At 39.5% G+C, this 23,351-nt stretch overlaps 11 protein-coding genes and 1 non-coding gene across 12 annotated transcripts; 8 read left to right on the forward strand and 4 right to left on the reverse strand.

Annotated features, from left to right (window-relative positions):
• The first annotated feature begins 63 nt into the window (after positions 1 to 63).
• KLMA_R216 lies at positions 64 to 135 on the forward strand. The gene has a single exon. It is a non-coding gene; the product is annotated as a tRNA-Asp (tRNA).
• A 1,231-nt stretch (positions 136 to 1,366) lies between these two features.
• STP22 (ubiquitin-binding ESCRT-I subunit protein STP22) lies at positions 1,367 to 2,731 on the forward strand (the record flags this gene model as incomplete). Its single annotated transcript, XM_022818098.1, has 1 exon — positions 1,367 to 2,731. One exon carries the CDS (start codon positions 1,367 to 1,369, stop codon positions 2,729 to 2,731), a length of 1,365 nt encoding a protein of 454 aa, XP_022674799.1.
• Positions 2,732 to 3,009: 278 nt separating this feature from the next.
• On the forward strand, positions 3,010 to 5,742 carry KLMA_20477 (chromosome segregation ATPase; the record flags this gene model as incomplete). The annotated part of the gene is made up of 1 exon (XM_022818099.1): positions 3,010 to 5,742. One exon carries the CDS (start codon positions 3,010 to 3,012, stop codon positions 5,740 to 5,742), a length of 2,733 nt encoding a protein of 910 aa, XP_022674800.1.
• A 433-nt stretch (positions 5,743 to 6,175) lies between these two features.
• On the forward strand, positions 6,176 to 7,612 carry CBF5 (pseudouridine synthase CBF5; the record flags this gene model as incomplete). The annotated part of the gene is made up of 1 exon (XM_022818100.1): positions 6,176 to 7,612. The coding sequence occupies one exon, from the start codon at positions 6,176 to 6,178 to the stop codon at positions 7,610 to 7,612; it is 1,437 nt and encodes a 478-aa protein (XP_022674801.1).
• An 874-nt stretch (positions 7,613 to 8,486) lies between these two features.
• Positions 8,487 to 9,554, reverse strand: SIS1 (type II HSP40 co-chaperone SIS1; the record flags this gene model as incomplete). The annotated part of the gene is made up of 1 exon (XM_022818101.1): positions 8,487 to 9,554. The coding sequence occupies one exon, from the start codon at positions 9,552 to 9,554 to the stop codon at positions 8,487 to 8,489; it is 1,068 nt and encodes a 355-aa protein (XP_022674802.1).
• Positions 9,555 to 10,088: 534 nt separating this feature from the next.
• Positions 10,089 to 11,000, forward strand: LST8 (TOR complex subunit LST8; the record flags this gene model as incomplete). The annotated part of the gene is made up of 1 exon (XM_022818102.1): positions 10,089 to 11,000. One exon carries the CDS (start codon positions 10,089 to 10,091, stop codon positions 10,998 to 11,000), a length of 912 nt encoding a protein of 303 aa, XP_022674803.1.
• A 589-nt stretch (positions 11,001 to 11,589) lies between these two features.
• On the reverse strand, positions 11,590 to 14,070 carry RFX1 (Rfx1p; the record flags this gene model as incomplete). Its single annotated transcript, XM_022818103.1, has 1 exon — positions 11,590 to 14,070. The coding sequence occupies one exon, from the start codon at positions 14,068 to 14,070 to the stop codon at positions 11,590 to 11,592; it is 2,481 nt and encodes an 826-aa protein (XP_022674804.1).
• Positions 14,071 to 15,786: 1,716 nt separating this feature from the next.
• RLP7 (Rlp7p) lies at positions 15,787 to 16,752 on the forward strand (the record flags this gene model as incomplete). Its single annotated transcript, XM_022818104.1, has 1 exon — positions 15,787 to 16,752. One exon carries the CDS (start codon positions 15,787 to 15,789, stop codon positions 16,750 to 16,752), a length of 966 nt encoding a protein of 321 aa, XP_022674805.1.
• Positions 16,753 to 17,339: 587 nt separating this feature from the next.
• Positions 17,340 to 18,428, forward strand: LEU2 (3-isopropylmalate dehydrogenase; the record flags this gene model as incomplete). The annotated part of the gene is made up of 1 exon (XM_022818105.1): positions 17,340 to 18,428. One exon carries the CDS (start codon positions 17,340 to 17,342, stop codon positions 18,426 to 18,428), a length of 1,089 nt encoding a protein of 362 aa, XP_022674806.1.
• Positions 18,429 to 18,961: 533 nt separating this feature from the next.
• NFS1 (cysteine desulfurase) lies at positions 18,962 to 20,440 on the reverse strand (the record flags this gene model as incomplete). Its single annotated transcript, XM_022818106.1, has 1 exon — positions 18,962 to 20,440. The coding sequence occupies one exon, from the start codon at positions 20,438 to 20,440 to the stop codon at positions 18,962 to 18,964; it is 1,479 nt and encodes a 492-aa protein (XP_022674807.1).
• Positions 20,441 to 20,978: 538 nt separating this feature from the next.
• PET8 (Pet8p) lies at positions 20,979 to 21,803 on the forward strand (the record flags this gene model as incomplete). The annotated part of the gene is made up of 1 exon (XM_022818108.1): positions 20,979 to 21,803. One exon carries the CDS (start codon positions 20,979 to 20,981, stop codon positions 21,801 to 21,803), a length of 825 nt encoding a protein of 274 aa, XP_022674808.1.
• Positions 21,804 to 22,015: 212 nt separating this feature from the next.
• Positions 22,016 to 23,128, reverse strand: DCC1 (Dcc1p; the record flags this gene model as incomplete). The annotated part of the gene is made up of 1 exon (XM_022818109.1): positions 22,016 to 23,128. The coding sequence occupies one exon, from the start codon at positions 23,126 to 23,128 to the stop codon at positions 22,016 to 22,018; it is 1,113 nt and encodes a 370-aa protein (XP_022674809.1).
• Between the last annotated feature and the right edge of the window lie 223 nt (positions 23,129 to 23,351).

Below are 23,351 nucleotides of genomic sequence, written 5' to 3' on the forward strand. Positions count from 1 at the left end.
TTGTAGTCATATATATTTTTACACTCTTCATATTGGAACAAGAGTTTCAAGACTTCAAGAAAATCCGCGATAGTTTAATGGTTAGAATTCGCGCTTGTCGCGTGCGAGATCGGGGTTCAATTCCCCGTCGCGGAGGTTATATTTTTTTCATTAAAAAATACTGAAAGTGTCAATTTCGTTACATTTTGGGAAGTTCCTAATGAGAAAAGAAGAGTAAGACTACACTTCAGAGGACTAATTTATCCAAGAATTAGCCAAGCATACCAATAGTTAAGGACTATTTCTTTTTTTAATTTTATTTCTGACAATTCGAAAAACAATCTATGAACTATACATACACAAATACATGTATATATTGTGCTTCATCTAGTGTACATTGACCCTTTGACCCTTTCCTCATTCCAAGATATATATGATCTAATTTATATCCAAATTCTTATCAATTGGAATGATTTAGGTGATACATCTCTTCCTTTTATCATTCTGCGAATTCTGGTCTCAAGTCAGAACGGCGAGGAGCTACTAAAGGATGTAATTGAGAGAGATAGGTGATAGCCCACATTAGAAACATCATCGCCATAGACAAAATTACTGTGCTTCTCCAGACACTGTGCGAAAAATTTATAAGTAGGTATTGTTAGTAGCGAAGACTCGTGAATGTTCTTGGAAGTGAATATCAACAGTCTGATTATTATGCAATTGCAGAGTGTTGTCTCTCCAAGTTTAAAATAAGGTGATGAATTATTAACATACGTTCTATTCTCTTTTGGAGCGAAAAACCAAAAAACAGTGGAAGCAAAAGCTACCACGAAGAATGCGATTACCACAGTATAGCTGTACAATTTCAATAATATTGAATTATGTTCCTTGTTAGTAAACCTTTGTTTAAAACGATTATCATAGCCGACTTTAAGATGTTCATTCCACCCTTGGTATCTCCTATAATTTGATAAATATTATTACGGTGAAGAAAAGTGAAACGATATCACAAACATACAAACTCATAGCACAAAATGGTAGTACTGCTTATTGTTGTGGGATACAACACAGATCGACTTCAATCCAACTTTTCTAGCTTCCAAATTATGAACAGCGTTTTTCAATCTTACCTTAATTCATGTGCAACAAACATAATCATTGATATATATATTCAATTACCAAATATTTACTATTACCCGGAACATAAAATATATCAGACCCTTCCCTTCATTAAACTGTACACTTCACATATACTGTTCCAGAAATGCGTACATCATTACCAACCTGTACATGGTCATTACTACCACCAAAGCCATAGTTGTTCAACAACAGGGAGATTGGGCTTTAATCTTTTAATACTATTCCTTGCTTCAAATTTAGTGACTTGATGAATAACGTTCCAGTTCCACAACAAGTTCTTGATTGGCTTTTTAAGGTTTTACAACCGACCTACAAAGATCCTAAATCTACTTTCCATGACGTTGTTCAAGTGTTAGCACATTTTAAATTAAGACCGAGGACACGAGTTTTTACATTCCCAGATGGGTCATCCGCTCTATTATTATCACTATATGGGACACTTCAAGGCGTCCCAATTGTTATTTGGGTTCCTAAGACATATCCAGAGACCATACCGTACGTTTACTTAGACATAGATTCAATCCCAATCCATCAGAAATTGAGTGTTAATCAATATATGGATTCTAATGGTAAGTTTTATTTACCAATTTTCTCAGAATGGAAAGGGACACCTGGTACCATGCTGAAACTAACACAGCAGTTGCTGGAAATATGGAAAACGGCATATCCTCTAGTCAATAACATTATTAACGCATCAAACGTACCCCCAATTCCAGCAAAGGTCCCTGAACCGAGCAACCCAACTGTTACAAAATTAGTAGATAACAACCTAGAAAACAGAGAAGAAGAAACTCGTAAACCAGAGATACCCGCCAAACCAATATCTTTACAACCAATTAGTACCAACTTTAAATCACACGAACAAAATATTCCACCAAAAGTTCCGATTCGGCCTTTTCAATCAACTGTGGAATATAGTGCACCTAACTCACCTTCCCCACCTAAGATACCGCCCAGAGATTATGAATCTACAAACCCTGCTATAACCTCTCCTACTGGAAAAACACCTCATGCATTGAGCCATAAAGCACTTTCACCACCAATATCGCAGAAAGAAGAAACTTCTTTCACTTTTACCCTTCCTCCAGACTTGATAGATGATTTTATAGATGTCAATCCAAACTCTTCGCACAATGAATTACTGGATGCTTTGCATGGATTAATTGAAAAACTTACAATTCAGGACTCTAAAGAACTTCATACGAATATCAGAAGACATGAACAACATATCAAAGCAGTGCTTGATAAATACTCTTCACATTTAGGGTTTGAAAGGAATGTTTTGTTACAATTAAGACAAACACTACAAGATAACACCGAAATTGTTACGGAGGAGATTAAACAACTAGATATGGAAATAAAGAAGGCACAACTTCTAGAAAATGAACTTGATCCTGCTCTAATAGCTATCCCTGAAACACCAGCGTTTGTCCAATTGTATAACTTGGTTGCCAAAGATCATGCACTACATGATGCGATCGAGGTTGTTTCCCAACTATTCCACAGAAAGAAAATTAGCATTACTATGATGGTAAGAAAGACGAGGGAGCTATCATCGGAGCAGTTCAAAACTAGATACTTAATATCTAGGATTACTGCATTATTAGACTAATTTTAATATTGATTTTTTTTTTCTTTCATATCATGTGTCAGTCATTTGTTTTAAACTTCAGTACACAAAAACCGGGAAGTGTCATTGTTTTATAGATTTGTCCATCCGAAAATCAATGCTGGATTAAACTTTTCTACTCTTAATACATGCTCAAACTATAAACCATGGTTAACGAATATAACTGAACTCTGCTCAGTTTTTAGGTCTAAGAAGCAGGAAACCATTTTACAAGCATAAACCAAAGGACAAAAAGCATATATTTATAGAGGAAAGGTGTTATGCAACCTCTTAAAACTTTAGAAAATGAAGTTCAGAAATTAAATCAATCAAAAGATTGTATGATTGAACAAAATGATGATGACAAACTATTATCCTTTCGTCCATTTTGTCCTACAACAGCAGATATTTCAGATAAGGATGGATGGTTGAAACGGAAAATTAGATCTGCAGGTTCAACTCTATCAAAACTTCGAGGTAGTAGCAATAAGTCGGAATGTTCGAAGAAAAATTCAGAGGTAGAATCCCCATCTCTAATAAATACATCAGATATGGCTTTTGAACAAGGCTCTAAATCTGCAGAGAGTAAAGAAGCTATTAAAATTATCTCTTATTCTTCAGTTAGATCAGATTCCAGTATCCCATCTTTGCGCACCTCTGTGAACGATGACAGTGTAACAGAGTCTAAGGGATTGAGCACACATGTTCTGACAACCAGGAAAGTGACATCTAAAAACCTGAAAGGTATAGTGAATATAGAATCACCGCCAAAAAAGAATACCGAAACTCCTGAATTACAATCAGTCACTTCAAAATCTTCAGATGAATTCTTGAATAAACTTTCAGTGATTGAAAGGCTTCTAGCTAAGGATAAAGACTATAAAAGCTACGTAGAGACATGCTCTAGTGTAGCACACAAACTTTCCAATTCAGTAGAGTTTAGCTATGAAGGTGTTGCCCAAGAATGTCAGTTTAACCCCGATACATTCAATATCCATGAACCAAGCTGTCTAGAAAAGATAAGGATATCAAATAGTAAGGAGAACACAACTCGAGTACCGATCATACATGATAAATCATTTAGATCAAAAAAGGAGGAAAAGGAGAAGAAGGTTGAGTTTGCTCCATCAAAAGAGAATGATTTACAGGAATATGATTCTAATATGCCCCCATCTGCAACAGAGAGAGGAAAAATAAACAATGTCTCTGGAAGAAAAAATGGGATATTGATTAATGCCAAAAACAGAGGTACTGCCGAGCAAGCTATAGATAAATCTTGGGAGGAAATTTCAAAGCTTGGTCCTATACCGTTTACAGACTGTGATATTAAAGAAAAAGTAGTGGCTCTATTTGAGTTAATGGGCGCTCCAGAAGAATTCAAGCAGTGTAACGATTTACGTTTATCCCTAGCGTGTTTGCATCCATGCTTATCCAAACTCCTTAACTTCTTCTGGAGTATTATCAATAATGGATTAGAAGAAAATAAGTGGATAAAGGAGACGGCCAAACAGTTAGAAAAGCAGAACTTGATTGATGCAGGAATTTATGAAATGAAAAACAGAGAGTTTCATAATTTGGCTTCGATTCATGTCAGTAACCTAAACGAACTAGAGCGCACAGTAGAAAATTTAAAAATCGAAATAGCCCAACAACAATCTCACAACGACAAGACTTTTGAGGAGGTAAATAATGCGATGGTTGGCATGACAGGTGTTTTAAAAAACTTTTTTAGTCAAGATTTCTATCAAGAATGGAAGGATGACACAAAGTATCGAATTGATTCTTTGATGGTGTACTTAAATGCTATCTGTGATTATTTTTGTACTATTCAACAAAATATGGCCCTGGATTTAGAAAGTTGTGCGGAGAAGGATGCTCTTAGAGATCAATTGGATTTTTATGCCGACAATTGCAGGATACTTGAAAGAGAAAATGAGTCGTTAAGAGCTGTTGCTCATGCTTACCACTGCCTGCAGGACGTTATAACAAAAAAAAACGTTATAATTAACTCTTTAAAATCAGATAACTATCTGTTAAACAAAGAGGTTGAAAAGAAAACTAGAGAATTGGAGTTGTCATTAGTAAAGCATGAAAATGAGATTGCTAAATTGGCTTCTATCTCACTCAATGAAAGACGTAGAGTATTGGATATCTGGGAAAAATCAGATTACGAACAAGCTTTAATGGCGAATGAAGAAGAAATATTAGAATTGAAAAACCGTATTGATATATTAGACTCAATAATTCATAATAAGGATGCCAAGCGAAAAAATTCTACTAATAGACTCAACTTCCTTGAGACAAAAGTAGCTACATTGAGCAAAGAAAACACTATTTTAGCTGCCAAGTACGAAAAAACCATTGAGCAGAAGAGGGACGCTCTGAGAGCTTTCGATTTGGAGTTTAAGAAACGTTTGGAAGCTATGCGAAGCGAGTTGGAGAAGAAGACGGACATCTACAACGATGAGATAAAAAAGTATAAAAGACAGTATGAAAATACGTTGAATAACGCGTTAAAAGTTACATTGAAAGCAGAATCTATATTTCAAGCCTTGTCTAATAATAAGAATATATCCTCCAACAAGGCCCTTAGGTATTTTACAAAGAAAAGAGCAATGTTTAAAAGTGTCAAAGAGACAATATTGTCGAACACATCTATCGATTCTCATTGTGATTCTGAAGAATCCAAATACAAATCTGCATCAAATCACAGACCAATTGGATATCCCGCTCTAGACAGTAATAAAAATATAGAAAATGAGGATGTTGAATACTTCTCACTTCGTAGGAAAGATTTCAACGACTCCTTGATTGAACTTAGGGAAGTTAATGTCAATAATCGACTTTACAAAGGCAAAAGTAATGCTAAACAGATAATCAAGAAACTTCGTGAGTGGAAGAAGTGTCAGGAACAATCTAAAAACTCACCAAACTCGATGGAATTTTCGTTGGAGCTACCACATACTACTGAAAGGCCGACAGATTCCACTTATGCAACCTGCTCAGCAACGTAGAGCTAAACGAGCACCTTTGAGCCCCCCAAAAAAATACACACACACTAGTCCAAATTTTTTGTTTGCCGGATGGTTTATAACTGGACAATTATTAATGTATATATATATATCCTTATGTATAATTTGGATGTCATGGAACTTAAATAATGCTATTGTCGTTGTTATCCGAGTCCGAATTGTGTACACATTGCCCTGGCTAACCAACAGTAGGCTAAATCATATGATGCATTACCCGGAGAACGTTTCTTTTTCTACTTTTTGAAAATTTTCTATCTGGAAAAATTTGACGAAAGAAGCGATGAGATGAGATGAGTTTGAGATGAGCTTTCTACAAGGAAGTTATTACTCCAATGTATCTATTTAGTTGTTGGCAAGAAGGTTGGATTTGACAGTTAAATTTAGTCTTTGAACAAACCAATAACAACAGGAAATAATGTCTGACGAATTTATCATCAAGCCGGAGAATGTATCTCCAACTAGTAATACTAGCGAATGGCCTTTGTTGTTGAAGGATTACGACAAGTTGTTGGTTAGAAGCGGTCATTACACTCCTATCCCAGCTGGTGCATCTCCTTTGAAGAGAGACTTGAAGTCCTACATCAGTTCTGGTGTGATTAACTTAGATAAGCCATCTAACCCATCTTCCCACGAAGTTGTTGCTTGGATCAAGCGTATTTTGCGTTGTGAAAAAACTGGTCACTCGGGTACTTTGGATCCTAAGGTTACTGGTTGTTTGATTGTTTGTATCGACAGAGCTACCAGATTAGTCAAATCTCAACAAGGTGCTGGTAAGGAGTATGTGTGTATTGTTAGATTACATGATGCTTTGAAGGATGACAAGGAACTTGGTAGAGCGCTAGAAAATTTGACTGGTGCTTTGTTCCAAAGACCTCCATTAATCTCTGCTGTTAAGCGTCAATTGCGTGTCCGTACCATCTATGATTCCAAGATGATTGAATTTGACAACAAGAGAAACTTGGGTGTTTTCTGGGCATCCTGTGAAGCTGGTACCTATATGAGAACCTTGTGTGTCCACTTGGGTATGCTTTTGGGTGTTGGTGGTCACATGCAAGAATTGCGTCGTGTTAGATCTGGTGCTCTATCTGAAAACGATAACCTAGTCACTTTGCATGATGTTATGGATGCTCAATGGGTATACGACAACACAAGAGATGAATCCTACTTGAGAAAAATCATCCAACCACTAGAAACTCTATTAGTTGGCTACAAGAGAATTGTTGTTAAGGACTCTGCCGTTAACGCTGTCTGTTACGGTGCTAAACTAATGATTCCAGGTCTACTACGTTACGAAGAAGGTATCGAATTGTATGATGAAGTTGTATTGATCACTACTAAGGGTGAAGCCATTGCTGTTGCCATTGCACAGATGTCCACTGTTGATTTAGCTACTTGTGATCACGGTGTTGTTGCCAAGGTTAAGAGATGTATCATGGAAAGAGATCTATATCCAAGAAGATGGGGTCTAGGTCCAATCGCCCAAAAGAAGAAGCAAATGAAGGCTGATGGTAAACTAGATAAATATGGTCGTACCAACGAAAATACCCCAGAAGAATGGAAGAAGAGCTACGTCTCCCTTGAGAATGCCGAAGCCCCAGCTCCAGCTCCAAAGTCCGAAGATAAACCATTGATCAAGGAAGTAGAGAAGAAGGAAGCAAAGGAGGAAGCAAAGGAAGAACCAAAGACTGAGTCCAAGGTAGAAGTCGAAGAGAAGAAGGAAAAGAAAGAAAAGAAGGAAAAGAAGGAAAAGAAGGACAAGAAGGAGAAGAAAGAAAAGAAGGAAAAGAAGGAAAAGAAGAGAAAAGCGGACGATGACGAATCTTCTGAAAAGAAGAAGAAGTCAAAGAAATAAAGCAATCCTTAATATCAATCATATCTGAAAATGCATGGAGAGCTTGTAACTTAAGTTATGTACTGTAGAATATTTTTAATTACTGAAGAAAATCAAGGCGTATTCCGTTAACAATACTTGTTTTGTCCTGATGATTAAGATTAATCATAAGTTAAATGATCATACATACATATATATGCGGGTCGTGTAGCGTAAGTATATATGGGTAGTCTTCGAGGTCTCCAAATTTAACCTAAACTCAAAAAACGTTCACTGTGAAGGTATTAAGGCTTGCAGAGAGGCAGAGACGTAGTAAACCAAACACTACATGAGAACATTCAGCCACTCAATTTTGAGAATTGAGATCCAGTTTAGAGGCAAAAAGGAGATCACGAAGAAGTACGAAATCACATTGTGAATTCTTTGTTTTCATTTCATTTCAATTCATTTCTATAATTGCAGTTTTGTTTCTTATGTAAAAGGTTCTGATGATTTGAATGAGAATCGAAGCGAGGCTTTCAATGCAATAATACTACTTATGGGGGAAAAATAATATGTTGGGAAAGCTTCTTAGAGTCAATTCACCGTTTTCATCCTCTATTTGGGAAGGTGATGTTAGTGTACAATGTTAGGGGCAGTTTTATTTCGTCTCTTAGTTATTAAACATTGGTGACCGTAGTCAAATGAAGTAGAAAGAAGAAGATGAAAAAAAAAAAAGATAATGATGATAAAAACAATGCCAAAAGCAGTTCGGTTAGGCGTATGTGTGAATTGAAATACAAGAAGTAGTCAAAATGAAATTAAAACAAAAACAAATTAAATGATATTTGGAAGAAATGAAGGGTCCTTTATATTTTTATAATTTTTTTTATTCTATTTTTCTCTTTTGAAGAGTTCAGAAGTTTTCCATGATAGCTTGTCTCTGTTGAGGAGTCAAGGAAGTTGGGTAGTCGATCTTGAACTTAATGATCAAATCACCTCTTTGGGATGGGTTCTTAGGCAGAGGCATACCTTGGCCAGGGTAGGTTGAAGTCTGAGTTGGCTGTATTGGTTGAGATCTTGTGATTGGAATTGTCCTTCCATCGATTGTCTTAACCTGCTTGGAAAAGCCCAATAGAGATTCTTTGAAACTCAATGGTAGGGTATAAACCAAGTTGTTGTCTTCTCTGGTGAAGAATTCATGTGGTTTTTCTTGTAGCACGAATTGCATAGTTTGTCTACCACCAGTTCTTGGATTATAGTCACCTTCACCCTTGAAGGTGATCTTAGTGCCTGCCTTCCAACCTGGCTTCAACTGGATATCAATTTGTTTCTTTTCCGAGACACCACCGGCTCCCTTTCTTGTAATTTTGAAGGACTTCTTCTTACCACTGAACAAGTCTTCTAGCGACACAGGCAAATTAACCTGGACTGTTTCTTCTTCTGGCTTGGCTTGCTGTCTGCCACCGAATCCACCAGGCATTCCGCCCGGCATTCCGCCCGGCATCCCACCTGGCATACCTCCAGGCATCCCACCAGATGAAGAATGGAAGCTACTACCTCCAAAACCAAAGTCATCACCGGACCCGCCGCTAGCAGAAAACCCGAATGGAGAGGCTCCGCCTCCACCGCCAAAGAATTGAGAAAAGATGTTGAATGCGTCATCTTGCGAGAACGCATGTCCACCAGAAGAAAATCCACCACCGGGACCAAACCCAGCACCGCCTCCTGGACCACCAGCACCTGCAAATTGAGGACCATTGCCCCTAGCAGCCTCTAAACCATATGTATCGTAAACTTCTCTCTTTTGAGGATCAGAAAGAATCTCAAATGCCTCAGAAATCTCTTTGAACTTCTCAGTATCACCAGTTGGCTTATCTGGATGGTACTTCAAAGCTGCCTTTCTGTACCCTTTCTTAATTTCTGCCTCACCTGCACTAGGCGAAACTCCTAACAAATCGTATAACTTAGTCTCTTTAACCATTTTACTTCGCTTATTTGCTCGATAGCTTGTTTGCTCTTGATAATCAACTATTTTATCGCTTGGTTAAATAGTCTTCGAGTAGATATATGCTTCTTACTCACAATGCGAATCCACTCCCAACTACCAATCAACTCAATTGATCAACTCCGTCACATTTATCCCTCCCTATAAACGAAAAACTCCTCTTGAAACTTTGCTCCTTCCTTTATATACCATTTCTTGTCTTTGCATCTGCCATTCTGTGCTGTTTTCCATTCATTTCCCTGGTCGCGTCCTGTAAGTTTCCCCTAGAACCTTCTAGAACTTCGATAGTTCTGGAAAGAAACCGAAATCACGTGCTAGGCACGTGATATGAAATTCAGCATGGAAAAGAACGAAACAACGAAAGAAAGAAAGAAAGAAAGTAAATGTAATAATATGCGTGCATATGAGTGCGGCCATACTTTGTCTGGATGGACGCAATGGTTTAGAAACAGAGGATTGGTTATTGTTTGGCCAATGAGCTAGCATTTCATCGTTAGACAGGCCCCAAAGATGTCTGTTATTCTTGCTAGTGCAGGATATGACCACACGATTAGGTTCTGGGAGGCTTTGACCGGGGTTTGCTCGCGCACAATTCAGCATGCGGACTCACAAGTGAATCGATTGGAGATCACTTCCGATAAGAAGTATCTGGCTGCAGCTGGACACTTGCATGTGCGACTATACGATATTAGATCGAATAATCCAAATCCAGTTTCGTCGTTCGAGGGTCACAAGGGTAACGTGACTTCGATTGCGTTTCAACAGGAGAATCGATGGATGGTATCATCGAGCGAGGACGGGACCATCAAGGTGTGGGACGTGCGGTCACCTTCTGTGCAGAGGAATTACAAGCATAACGCTCCTGTGAACGAGGTGGCGATTCATCCTAATCAGGGGGAGCTGATTTCGTGCGACCAGGACGGGAATATCAGGATCTGGGACCTTGGGGAGAATCAGTGCACAAATCAGCTGACCCCCGAGGACAATACCCCATTGCAGTCGTTGTCTGTTGCGAGCGACGGATCGATGTTGGTTGCAGGGAATAACAAGGGGAATTGTTATGTGTGGCGTATGCCACATCATACGGATGCATCTACTTTAGAACCGGTGACGAAGTTCAAATCGCACACCAAGTATATTACAAGAGTGCTTCTTTCAGCGGACGTGAAACATTTAGCCACATGTTCTGCGGATCACACAGCAAGGGTGTGGAATATAGAGGATAACTACCAGTTAGAAACCACTTTGGATGGACATCAAAGATGGGTCTGGGACTGTACGTTTTCCGCTGACAGTGCCTACTTGGTCACTGCTTGTTCCGACCACTATGTACGGTTGTGGGACCTTTCCACCAGCGAGATTGTAAGGCAATATGGAGGGCATCACAAGGGCGCCGTTTGCGTTGCGTTAAATGATGTTTGAACCTGGGGTTCATACACACCATTTTGTCTTCCTTCTTCTCCTCTCTTTGTACTATAATATAATCATATAACAACTTACAATCACGTAAAAAGAAGCGTTTGAACATTAAGGTAAAAAGATCAAAACTGCGAATATAAATATTTCTTTATCTATTATTACATTGGCTATGACGCGATAAACATATACTGACACACTTGGGTAGAAAAAAAAATCACAACAGGAGAAAGAGAAAGAGAGAGAAATCGATCTATGTGCGCAAGCGTTTTATCATCTCTATTTTCATTGTCAACTCTATTGTTATTTTGTAGGATTTCAAATAGGTAACAATAATGAAAACAAATTCTGTCAAGGATAGCCACCATGAGTACCATGGCATAAACATTAAAAGGGTGTGTGTGTGTCAGTGGAAAGGGAGAGAGGGAGAGAGGAACAAAAGAAGTCGAAACAAGAACAAAAATCAAAACCACAAACAATGACAAAACAAAAAATGTAAAATGTGTAGAGGATGGGTAAATTAGAGTAGGTATTAAAGGTAAGAGCCATGCCAGAAAAAACACATTGTGTGGTGAAGGTCTAAGTTAGAGCAGCATCATTCCTTCAAAAATCCACCGGCTTCCGCATACCAGAATACCCATTCGTCAAGGAAGGTCTTGAACATCCACCATAATCCGAAACTGTCGGTAGATTTCGAAGAGATTTCTTTGACAAAAGCTGATGTAAGAGAGTTAAAAGCTAACACTAAAAGCCTTGCCGGTACATTTCTGCGAGATAAAGTTTGGAACACTGATTTAACAAACTGTATCAAGTCGAATTCATCATCGTTTTTCTTTAGCAGTTCCAAAAGCTGTATGGAGAACAACTCTTGTATATCCTTTTCTAAAGATGGATAGTTGAAAAAGGAAAATTCTTGATTGACTATGGATGATACTCTAACATGCTGTTCCCAACCATACATCATCGAAAGTCTATTTTCTTGTTTGCTCAAAACATTGGCTAGGTTTTTGCTTGCTTCTATCACTTTAACAAGCCTTTTAACCAAAAGCGCGAATGAATGTGCAATATTCTTTTTTGAGGTAACCATAGGCAGTGGGAGATCCATTGTGGATTGCTCAACTGTATTCAAGTAATCATTTGAGAAATCAGACAACTTGTTCAAAACCACATCAGGTACTTCGTCAAAGTCAACAATTAAACTCGAAAGCATTTTAGTCAATGCCCTGTGGGTCAAGAGGTCTGATTGACGAACCCATTCATAAAGTTCTTCAGAAATGAATAGATTGTACATTTGCGAGGATATTGATCCCGATGAAAAAGATTGTAGAGTGGCTAATAAATCGTCAAATTTCATAAAACGAATGTTCTCAAAGAGAGTGTTACAATAAACTTGATATAGCGAATTCACACTTGATGCGATATCTGGATCAATGCTTTGGTTGAGAGGTAAATATTTTTGTAGATCAGGGAATTTAATTGGTAACTCTACTTTGGACTCACAGGTAACAGCAAAGAAATCCGGTAACAGAGCATATCCCTCATCGTAGTATAAGTTAAAATCCGAAGCCGAGGAGGTGACAATCTTGACATTATTATCCTGTTCGCTAATGTTATGCGAACCCAAAGAAATGGTACCGGAAAGATTATTGAGTGAATTCTCAGAAGAGTTCGAAGTTGTTCCCAAAATCTCGTCCGTTTGTATACTTTTCATTGCAGCGCTGTTATCTGATTGAGAATCTAGAGAGCCTTGAGGTTCGCTTTCATATTTAATGGTAATATTATCAGCATTCGACTGACTAGAAGCTGTTCCACTATTAGATACAATGGTGCCAGGAGTGTCATTTGCAGAAGAAGTATTTGGTGTTAGATCATTTGGGGCAACGAGGTTTGTTACCAGTTTTAATCCACAATAATGATATTTTGATTGACCTCTCATACCAAGCCTTCTAGTCTTGAGGTATGGGAACAAGGCCCGAATTAATTTACCTAGAGTGGCTTGCGATAGAGGCTTTAATTGATTTTGAGCACATGAAGCTGCATACTGGGCAAATATCCTTCCTCTTGGAACATATGATTCGGCGTCAGTAATGCAGCTGTTCATCAGCCAGATTAACGCATAAACTTGCCTTTCACGTTCTCTGTGTTGTTCTGCTGTTTGAATTTCTGACTTAGCATGTGTAGAAGCATCCATATTAAGCACCTGTATTTCTGCACTTCTGACTATAGATGCATATTCGCTTAATGGTTTATCCTTATTCTTAAGTGCGACCAGTTTCAAAATGTTTTCTTGAGTGGTTCTTTTTGAACCACCCTTAGCGCCCATCTGCACAGATTGAGTCACTTCTTCGGCCTTCCTTTTCTTCAATCTTAAGTTTGGATCTTGTAACATAAACTGCTGCTGCTGCTGTTGTTGCTGCTGTTGCTGCTGTTGATGTTGTTGATGTTGTTGATGTTGTTGCATGTCTTGAATATGCTGATAGTGATACACTTGATTTGGAAGAGAAGAGAGAACGCCATTTGAAGACATTACCGAAATAGGCGTCATTGATCTGACAACACTTTGTCTCTGTTGTTGTTGATGATGAGGATGATGGTGTTGTTGTTGATGATGATGTTGTGGAAGCTGTTGAGCAAGCTGGTGCTGTTGCTGTTGCTGCTGAGGCTGGGGAGATTGACGATTGACTGCTCCACCAGAGAGGGGGTCCGTAATTGGAGGAAGAGAGTTCGGCAAAAAACCCTGGGAGTATTGAATATTAGCGTTACCGGGATGAGAACTAATACCACCGTTTGAGCTTGAGCCTGAGTTTGCATTTGGGTGCGAAGTTGGAGTATTACTCATGTTTACCGGAGAACTACTGTGCAAATGGGTCAGCTGGCCTGGAGGAGGTGGGTGAGGAGGATACAATGAGTGTTGTAACATGTGATGCAATTGAGCTGTTGAAGCAGTTGACGAAAGGTTCAAATTTGATTGTGATGACTCAGGTCTAGGGATCATTGGAGGATTAATGGCAGAGGCGGAAGCCAGCTGAAGCAGTGTATTTTGGTGGTTTACCCATTGCTCTTGTTGCGATGACATTTTTTTTTGAAGTGCGCGTGTGCGTATGTGTGCGTGTGTGTGTGGGTGGTGTTCCTAGTGTAAATTTAAACGAGTGTGAGTGAGATTCAAGGAATGAATATGTTGTTGTAAAAGGAGTGAATAAAGTTGATGTTTCTCAGCTGCGAAGAGTCAACTGTGTAGTTCGCGGGCGTTTCTGATGAAAAAGGGTGAAAACAAACTGGGATGTATACGCTAACGACTCTGGTTCAATTAGCTCCAACTAACGAGCGAAAGGTGTACCAATAGTATGACAAAAAAGAAAAGAAAACAGAGACCGATATCACAGCCAAGCACGGCCAAATCCCACACAAAATAGGAGAATAGCAGGTTAGAAAACACCAAGGTCTGAACTTGCCTGAGTAGTTGCGTCAATCAGTACCTAAATAACTCCGTGCTGACTACCCGATAAACTTCTTATATCTTGATTCTTCGTTTTCAGATTCGATCTTTACTATTTAATATATCAAATATTGATGTTAAATAAAATTCTATTCCAGAAGGAAATCCAAATCGAAAACCGACGACAAAAAAAAAAGAAGAAGAACAAGTAGAACGGGAAGAAGAAGATGAAGAAGAGGATGGCCACCAGAGAACGAAAACAGAAACCAAGCGATAAGCGCATGCACATGCAGATTTATGCTGTCGAACGTTTGAAGGCGACCTAATGACGAGTGCGTGCCTCGAACTGCTACTCTATTTTAACAGCAGCCCTTCTCTTCTTTTTCACCTAGTGTGTTTTTGGAGCTGAGATCTTAATGAATCTGAAATCTGAAATCTGAAAATTAAAATCTTCGCTCGAAGTCGCTGTGGGTGTTTCTGTGGTTCGAGCTTCATTTTTTTTTTTTTTCCTTACAGAGGTTCGAATCAGTTGCCGAAAATGTTATGTGAACCGCAGAGAAACTTATATCGTTTCTTTTTACCTATCAGAAAAGCAAGTACGGACCGGAGTATTGTCTCGGTAACTCAGGTGGTTCGGTTGCCTGTATCATGGATAAAAGAAACGATTTGGATTGGATTGGAATGCTGGCATTTGTGTACGACAACGAACATCACCTAGGACTACAGTCATGTGTGGCTCGAGAGTGTGACCGGAGAGGATTTTTTCATTATTACTATCTTCCGCCAAGTGTTTTGTGGTGAGAAAGGCAACTGTGGGAGGCGGTAGATTCTTGTTCTTTTGGGAAATCGATGGAGAGCCCTGCGGAAAAAATAAATGCGAACAAAACGAAGTGAGATGAATGAGTGAATGAATCAGGAAATAGATAAATAGAATAGAACGATGCCTTGTAGACAATCACGTGAAAGACACGTGGTAGAAATATTTCTCTCTCTTTTTTTTTTTTTTTTTTTTTTTTTTTTTCAATCCAAACTAATTTTTTTTTTTCTTTCCTTCTCTGAGTTGGTTTTGTATTTTTTGGTTTTTTTTTTTCTTCTTTCGAAAAGCCTTCCCATCCCTACGGCTGTTCTGGGGTGTTGACCGAAACAAAGCAATTCAGAGTGGGAGAGAGGAAAAAAAAAGAAGCGACAGTTTGAGAGAGTTTGAAATGTTGAAATTTTAGAACAAAGAAAGTGCGATGAGATGAGATGAGATGAGATGAGGTAGGTTCTTAAAACTAAGACTGAATTAGCAATTCTTACAGTTAGGCAGTCGTGCGAGCAACCAGCGAAGTATAATAGCATAACATATAGACCGTCATGTCCCAAGCTCAAGCTCAACCTCTAAACTCGAACCCAGAGATTCTTTTGAGAAAGAGAAGAAATGCTGACCGTACCAGACTAGAAAAGCAGGAGTTGGCTAAGAAGAAGAAGGAACAAGAAGAGAAGCGCAAGCGCAGCAAGAAGAACAGATTTGTCAGAGCGGAGTCTATAGTTGCCACTTCTTTGGCTACCGAAAGAGAAAAGACTAGAATCAGAAGAATCAGAGATTTGGAAAACAAGAAGACCATCAAGGACCTGTCCCATGTGCCCTCAGACAGAAACTTCATCTTGCGCATCACAGAGAGGACAAAGGACTCTGCAAATGGCGAGGATGAACTTGTTGATGTGGATGAAGACGACGAAGAAGACGACGGTTTGTTGAGAGAAAAGATCGTGTATAACGGCGAACCAACATTGTTGTTTGTGATTAGAGTGAAGGGACCTACTGCAGTTAAGATTCCAGCCAAGGCATTCAAGGTTCTAACATTATTGAGACTTGTCGAGCTAAATACCGGTGTGTTCATAAAGTTGACGAAAGACGTGTATCCATTGTTGAAACTTGTGTCCCCTTACATTGTTATTGGTCAACCATCCCCAGCATCAATCCGTTCTTTGATCCAAAAGAGATCCAGAATAATGTGGCAGAGACCAGAAGACAAGGAACCAAAGGAAATTATTCTTAACGATAACAATATTGTCGAAGAAAAATTGGGAAGCGAAGGTATTATCTGTATCGAAGATATCATTCACGAAATTTCAACCTTAGGCGAAAGTTTCGCTAAATGCACCTTCTTCCTATTGCCATTCAAGTTGAACAGAGAGGTATCCGGTTTCAGTGCCATTTCCCGTTTGAACAAGTTGAAGTCCCGTGAACAGGACAAAAAGACTCGTCAAATCTCGAACGCAGCCACTGCTCCAGTTATTCAAGTCGACATCGATGCCATGATCTCAAAGTTGAACTGAAATACCTATTCGCTACTCTTAGTTTCATCTTTTATTTTAAACGCTTATTCATTGTACATTAGATTTATGTAACAAAACAGTCATTATAGTAATAATCTTTCTCCAAGCAGAATTCCCTTACCATTCCAGCGCCGTATCCTTTGTTGCTGGTTGTTACCTTGTTCCACTCAGCCTGCTGAACCTTTCAATCACGTGTACAAAAACTCTTCCATATTTACAACGGCCCGCTTTTTTCTTCTTCCCTTTCTCACGTCTTCAAGAGCGCCCGTAATTGATACTAGACCGGTTCCGGGCCTGACTACATCAGTTTTTTGAAAAAAAAAAAAACCCACTAGCTAGTTATACCTGATTTTAAGTTGAGAAGAGTCATATAGCCAAAGAACCGTTTACATGACCTTCGTGAAGTGCCTTGATGATCATAAAGGCATTTCTATCTCTTCTTTTTAATATAAATATACAAATATTGATTTCACTTCAAGGCCATAACTTTTAAACCGAACAATTTGTATCCTTCTTAACTTTAAGGGAAACACATTAGCAGTCCAAAAGCCCTAATATACTACACTCCATCAACCACATAATAAAACATGTCAAAGAATATCGTTGTCTTACCAGGTGATCATGTCGGTACTGAAATTACCAATGAAGCGATCAAAGTTTTGAACGCTATTTCAGAAGCACGCCCTTCTATCAAGTTTAATTTTGAACATCATTTGATTGGTGGTGCTGCAATTGATGCTACTGGTGTGCCATTGCCAGACGAAGCTTTGGAAGCTTCCAAGAAAGCTGATGCAGTATTATTGGGTGCAGTTGGTGGTCCAAAGTGGGGTACAGGTTCCGTTAGACCTGAACAAGGTTTATTGAAGATCAGAAAGGAATTGGGATTATACGCTAACTTGAGGCCTTGTAATTTTGCTTCAGACTCTTTGCTTGATCTATCTCCATTGAAACCTGAGTACGCCAAGGGAACTGACTTTGTTGTCGTTAGAGAATTGGTGGGTGGTATCTACTTTGGTGAGAGGAAGGAAGATGAAGGTGATGGTGTTGCTTGGGATTCTGAAAAGTACAGTGTACCAGAAGTTCAAAGAATCACCAGAATGGCTGCATTTTTAGCTTTACAACACAACCCACCTTTACCAATCTGGTCATTGGATAAAGCAAATGTCTTGGCATCATCTAGATTGTGGAGAAAAACAGTAGAAGAAACCATCAAGAATGAGTTCCCTCAATTGACCGTCCAACATCAATTGATCGATTCCGCTGCTATGATCCTCGTCAAGTCTCCAACCAAGTTAAATGGTATAGTTATTACGAATAACATGTTTGGTGATATCATTTCTGATGAAGCTTCCGTCATTCCAGGTTCATTGGGCTTACTACCATCCGCTTCTTTGGCCTCGCTACCAGACACCAACAAAGCATTCGGTTTGTACGAACCATGTCACGGTTCTGCACCCGACTTACCAGCAAATAAGGTCAACCCAATTGCAACAATTCTATCTGCAGCTATGATGTTAAAACTTTCCCTAGATCTAGTGGAAGAAGGTAGAGCCGTTGAAGAAGCCGTTAGAAAAGTTTTGGATTCTGGAATCAGAACTGGCGATCTAGGCGGTTCCAACTCTACCACGGAGGTTGGTGACGCTGTTGCAAAGGCTGTAAAGGAGATTTTGGCATAAGGCTTTGACTCTAATATTACACCCTTTTATTACGAAATAATTCAATGCTGATACGCCCTTTTGATGTTTAGCTTATATACAATGCACATAAACTAGGTTCCGGTTATCCTAAGATCATGTCATATATATATATATATATATCTTTAAACAATCACTCTCAAAAAGTAACATTGCAGATAATCACAAATTAATAGAGAAGATATCTGTGGACATAAACAGGAATATAATATAACATTTTACAAAATCGTTATTAAGCGTATGCATATCTTATATCGAGAATATAGAAGGGTGGATAGCCAATTTAAACGATTGCTAATGCATGAACAAGCGATCGCATACCCTCTATTATTTCAAAAGATAACATGACTAAACTGAATCATGAGATGTTTAGTTGTAAGGGGAATATAATCGAAAAGGGGGTTGTTCAAGGCAGAGAAAGGCTTCCGTCACTGAACGAGAGAAAAAAAACAACAACAAACAAGTAACAAAAAAAAAAAAAAACAGAGTATTTAGAAGCTCTGTTTATGGTTTTTTTAATGACCAGACCATTCAATAGAGTTCAAGTCAATACCTTCTTTCACCATTTCCCACAATGGAGAAAGTTCTCTCAAAAATTCTACTCTTTCTGTAATTGCCTTGATCACATAGTCAATTTCTTCCTCAGTTGTGAATCTACCAATACCAAATCTAATGGACGAGTGAGCTAGTGCATCATCTTTACCCAATGCATGCAAAACGTAAGATGGTTCCAATGATGCAGAAGTACATGCGGAGCCAGAACTTAAAGCGATGTCTCTTAGAGCCATTAGTAATGATTCACCTTCAACGTATGCAAAAGAAATATTAACACAGCCTGGGTAACGATGGTCAGGTGAACCGTTTAAGATAGTATGGTCGATAGACAGTAGGCCCTTCATTAGTTTGTCAGATAGTCTCTTGATGTGAGCGGAATCATTGTCATATTCCTTCTTCATTAGCCTAGCAGCTTCACCAAAGCCTGCAACTAAAGGTGGAGCCAACGTACCGGAACGTAAACCTCTTTCTTGACCACCACCGGAGATCAATGGTTCCAATCTCACTCTTGGCTTTCTTCTAACGTAAAGGGCCCCGATACCCTTTGGACCGTAAATCTTATGTGAGGAGATAGACAATAGGTCAATCTTCATTGCATCCACATCGATTGGGATTTTACCATATGCTTGGGCAGCATCTGTGTGGAAATATACTTTGTGTTTTCTGCAAATCTCACCGATTTTGGCCAAGGGTTGCATAACACCGATTTCGTTATTGACGGCCATGACGGACACCAAACAGGTGTCTGGTCTGATAGCCTCTTCCAACTCCTTCAAATTTATCAAACCTTGTTCGTCGACATTCAAGAAGGTGATTTCATATCCCTCGTTCTTCATGGCTCTAGCAGCCTCCAAGACACACTTGTGTTCCGTTCTTGTGGTGATGATATGCTTTCTAGTCTTCTTGTAAAACCTGGAAACACCCTTCAACGCCATGTTATTAGATTCCGTCGCGCCAGACGTGAATATAATCTCCTTAGGATCCGCACGGATCACGTCTGCTATATATTTTCTTGCCGTCTCAATCTCCTTATTGGTCTCCCACCCATAACTGTGCGTGTTGGAATGTGGGTTCCCGTATAGCCCAGTGTAGAACTTCAACATTGTATCAAGCACTCTAGGATCCGTAGGCGTCGTGGCCTGCATGTCAAGATAGATAGGCCTGGTACCGTAGTCCCCAGACTCCCGGTAAGCGTGCTGCAAAGACGTAACCCCACTCTCCAAAACCTCAGGGTGCGCTGCTGCTCTCTCATTAGCCTGCTCGATAGCTGCTGCCTGTGTGTCTGTATGTGTTTCTAGCGCCAAATCATCCTTCAACGCAACTTTCGCACTAGCATACGTCCTGACGTACTTCTGCAACCCATTCGCTCTCCTCATCGCATAGGGAACCCTACCACCCAAAACGGGTACTACTCGCATCATACCAATATTCCTCAACATTATTTACTCTCTTGGCTTGTTCAATGGCTATACCTGGTCCTCTAGCACTGAAATCACCTATTTAGTCTCTTTCAAACACTAATACCAAAGCTTATTCTCTCTTCTTTTCCCCAAATTTGCCTATTAGTCAACTCTATCTTATGCAGCTTTCCAATTTAACTCACTTTTTGTTTTCTGAATTTTATATTTCATGGAATATTTCAAATTTTTCAGAAAACCGTCCCTAGCGGCCGAGGAACCGGACTTAACTCGCAAAACCATGGAATTCGCATTCGCTGCTTCGAGATTTTTTTTCAGCATTAGAGAGAGCTCTCATTAGTTCAGAATATGATGCGAAATGCACCTGTATCTGCGATTGTGATGGACTAATAAAGGTGAGTTAAGGCTCTAGAGGTGTTGTATTTCTGGCAATTGAGTGGCATCAGCAAAGGTAGTAGCGGTAGTCGAATAATAGAGGGCTGAGGCTGGGGATCATTGCGTGGGATTGAGGTCAAGAAGCAGCGGAAATAAAAAAAAAAAACAGAGATAGAAGGACATAATGGACTCGCATATGTTTATTGCATCATTGGTGAGCGGTGCCGCTGCTGGAACCTCCACAGATCTTGCATTTTTCCCAATTGATACTTTGAAGACAAGGCTTCAGGCAAAGGGCGGGTTTTTCGCGAACGGTGGGTACAAAGGTGTATACCGTGGGCTTGGAAGCGCAGTTGTTGCGAGTGCGCCAAGCGCGTCGCTTTTCTTTGTTGCTTACGACTCCATGAAGTGCTGGTCTCGTCCAATTATCGGGAGGATGTTGCCGGAGGGCGATGAACAGTTGGCAGACACAGTTTCGCATATGTTTTCGAGCAGTGTTGGTGAGATTTCTGCGTGTATGGTGCGTGTACCAGCGGAGGTGATCAAGCAGCGAACACAAACACACAAGACGAATTCGTCGTGGCAGACTTTACAGGAGTTACTCCGGAATGAGAATGGGGAAGGTTTGAGGAGAAATCTGTATCGTGGCTGGTCCACCACTATAATGAGAGAGATTCCGTTTACGTGCATTCAGTTCCCACTTTACGAGTACCTAAAGAAGAAGTGGGCGCAAGTGCAAGGCAAGGATCATGCGGCTCCATGGCAGGGGTCTGTATGCGGGTGCATTGCGGGTGGTATTGCCGCTGCAGCTACTACGCCCCTTGACGTCTTGAAAACGAGAATCATGTTGCATCACAAGTCTGTTTCAGCGCTGCATTTGGCTAGGAACATGCTGAAGGAAGAGGGTGTTTCTGTGTTCTTCCGTGGTGTCGGACCTAGAACGATGTGGATCAGTGCCGGTGGTGCCATTTTCTTGGGTGTCTATGAAACCGTGCACTCACTATTTTAGCCAGCATTTTCTTGTTGTTCAGACATAGGCCATTTAATAGACAGTAGCAGTAGTTGTAGACATTAATGACAAACACACAGAGAAAAAAGCATATTCATTAATTGAGAGTAAGAACAGTAATGTTATTATGATGATAAAAACACGATTTTTTTTTTTATAATTAATTAACTAACGAAATGTAATAACGGTACTTAACCTTCTGCACCACCTTTTTACCTTGCACTGATTATGAATTTGTTACCAACTCTTTTACGTCTAGCGTATTTCATAACAAACACGTCCGGTTTCAGATTCTTCGTATTTAGCTCTTGAATGTAAGGTACCATGTCGTCCAGTTCCCATACACTTTGCCAGTGAAACAATTGCTTGAATCGTTCTTTAGGATCTGGAGATAGAGTGTCCTTTGAGATATATCTGATTTTGTCCTTAAGAGGTCTAACAAAATAGCCACGTAGCATACATATGTCCAGATCGCAATGGAAATACGGTGGGAACTGGGCCTTCCATTGTACCATAAATTCTTGCTCCGAGATTGGTTCTTTGCTAGCATATATTTTAAGCGCAGACACACCATACCACTTGGCAACTAGCGGCATATTAATCTTGAAATATCCGTCTTCGGAAGCAGCTGGTGAACTAAATTTTCTGATCACTGTGGTGATAACATTTTTAGTGTAAACATTGGGCTTTCCGTCAGTTGTGTCCTTTTGCAAAGCATCTACTACTTTGTCTATGCTTAATTCATTAATGTCAAAACTCTCTGCCATGCAAGTAATTAGAATAATGTGAAGAGCCTTCAGCATGAACCGTTCAGAAAGAAGGCATGCCGAACCATCAACCACGCAACCTGCAACGTCAAACCATTTTTCAGTAAATTCTTTCTCTGAGCATGGACACATATTTTTGAATTCTTCGAGCGATAGTTTACGCGTCAATGGCACATCCGTACCATCATATATATCCAATTGAGTAACATCAATGCTTCCACTGACTAGTTTTGGCTCAAGTTCACTGTCTAGAGTCGTGAACCCTGCCCAATCTGCAGTAGGTTTTGGTAGCCCAAATGTGTTGACCTTTTCTGCTACTTCCGCCTCTATGGTAGCATTTGGTGCAAATTCTCGTAGTAACATTACCGTATTAGAATGATTTCGTTGCTTCAGCAGCCATGTTTTATCTTCAGAACACAATACTACATTGCTATTCTCATTGGAAAGTGACTTAAACTTCACAGGTCCCTTCTCAAAAGCCTCTATAAGATCATTCGGTAGTTGCAACAGCTTATAACCGTTTTCAGAATTAAGCTTATTGTACAGATTCACACTCATCGTCTACTCTAGAGATCCCTGCACAATCCTTAGATCTCCTTCCTTATCTTCTCACCAACTTTACTTCGAAGTATTAAATTGCGGTTGCACTACTTACCATATTAGAAGTGACATTATTACACGTTAAACATTTTTTCAACACTAATAACCGTTAATTAAATAATGTCGTAGCAAAAACTATATACGAATACCCTACACACGCACCAGTATACTTTAACTTTGA

The sequence above is a fragment of the Kluyveromyces marxianus genome, chromosome 2 (genome assembly GCF_001417885.1).
Source record: "Kluyveromyces marxianus DMKU3-1042 DNA, complete genome, chromosome 2".
Lineage (NCBI taxonomy): Eukaryota > Fungi > Ascomycota > Saccharomycetes > Saccharomycetales > Saccharomycetaceae > Kluyveromyces > Kluyveromyces marxianus.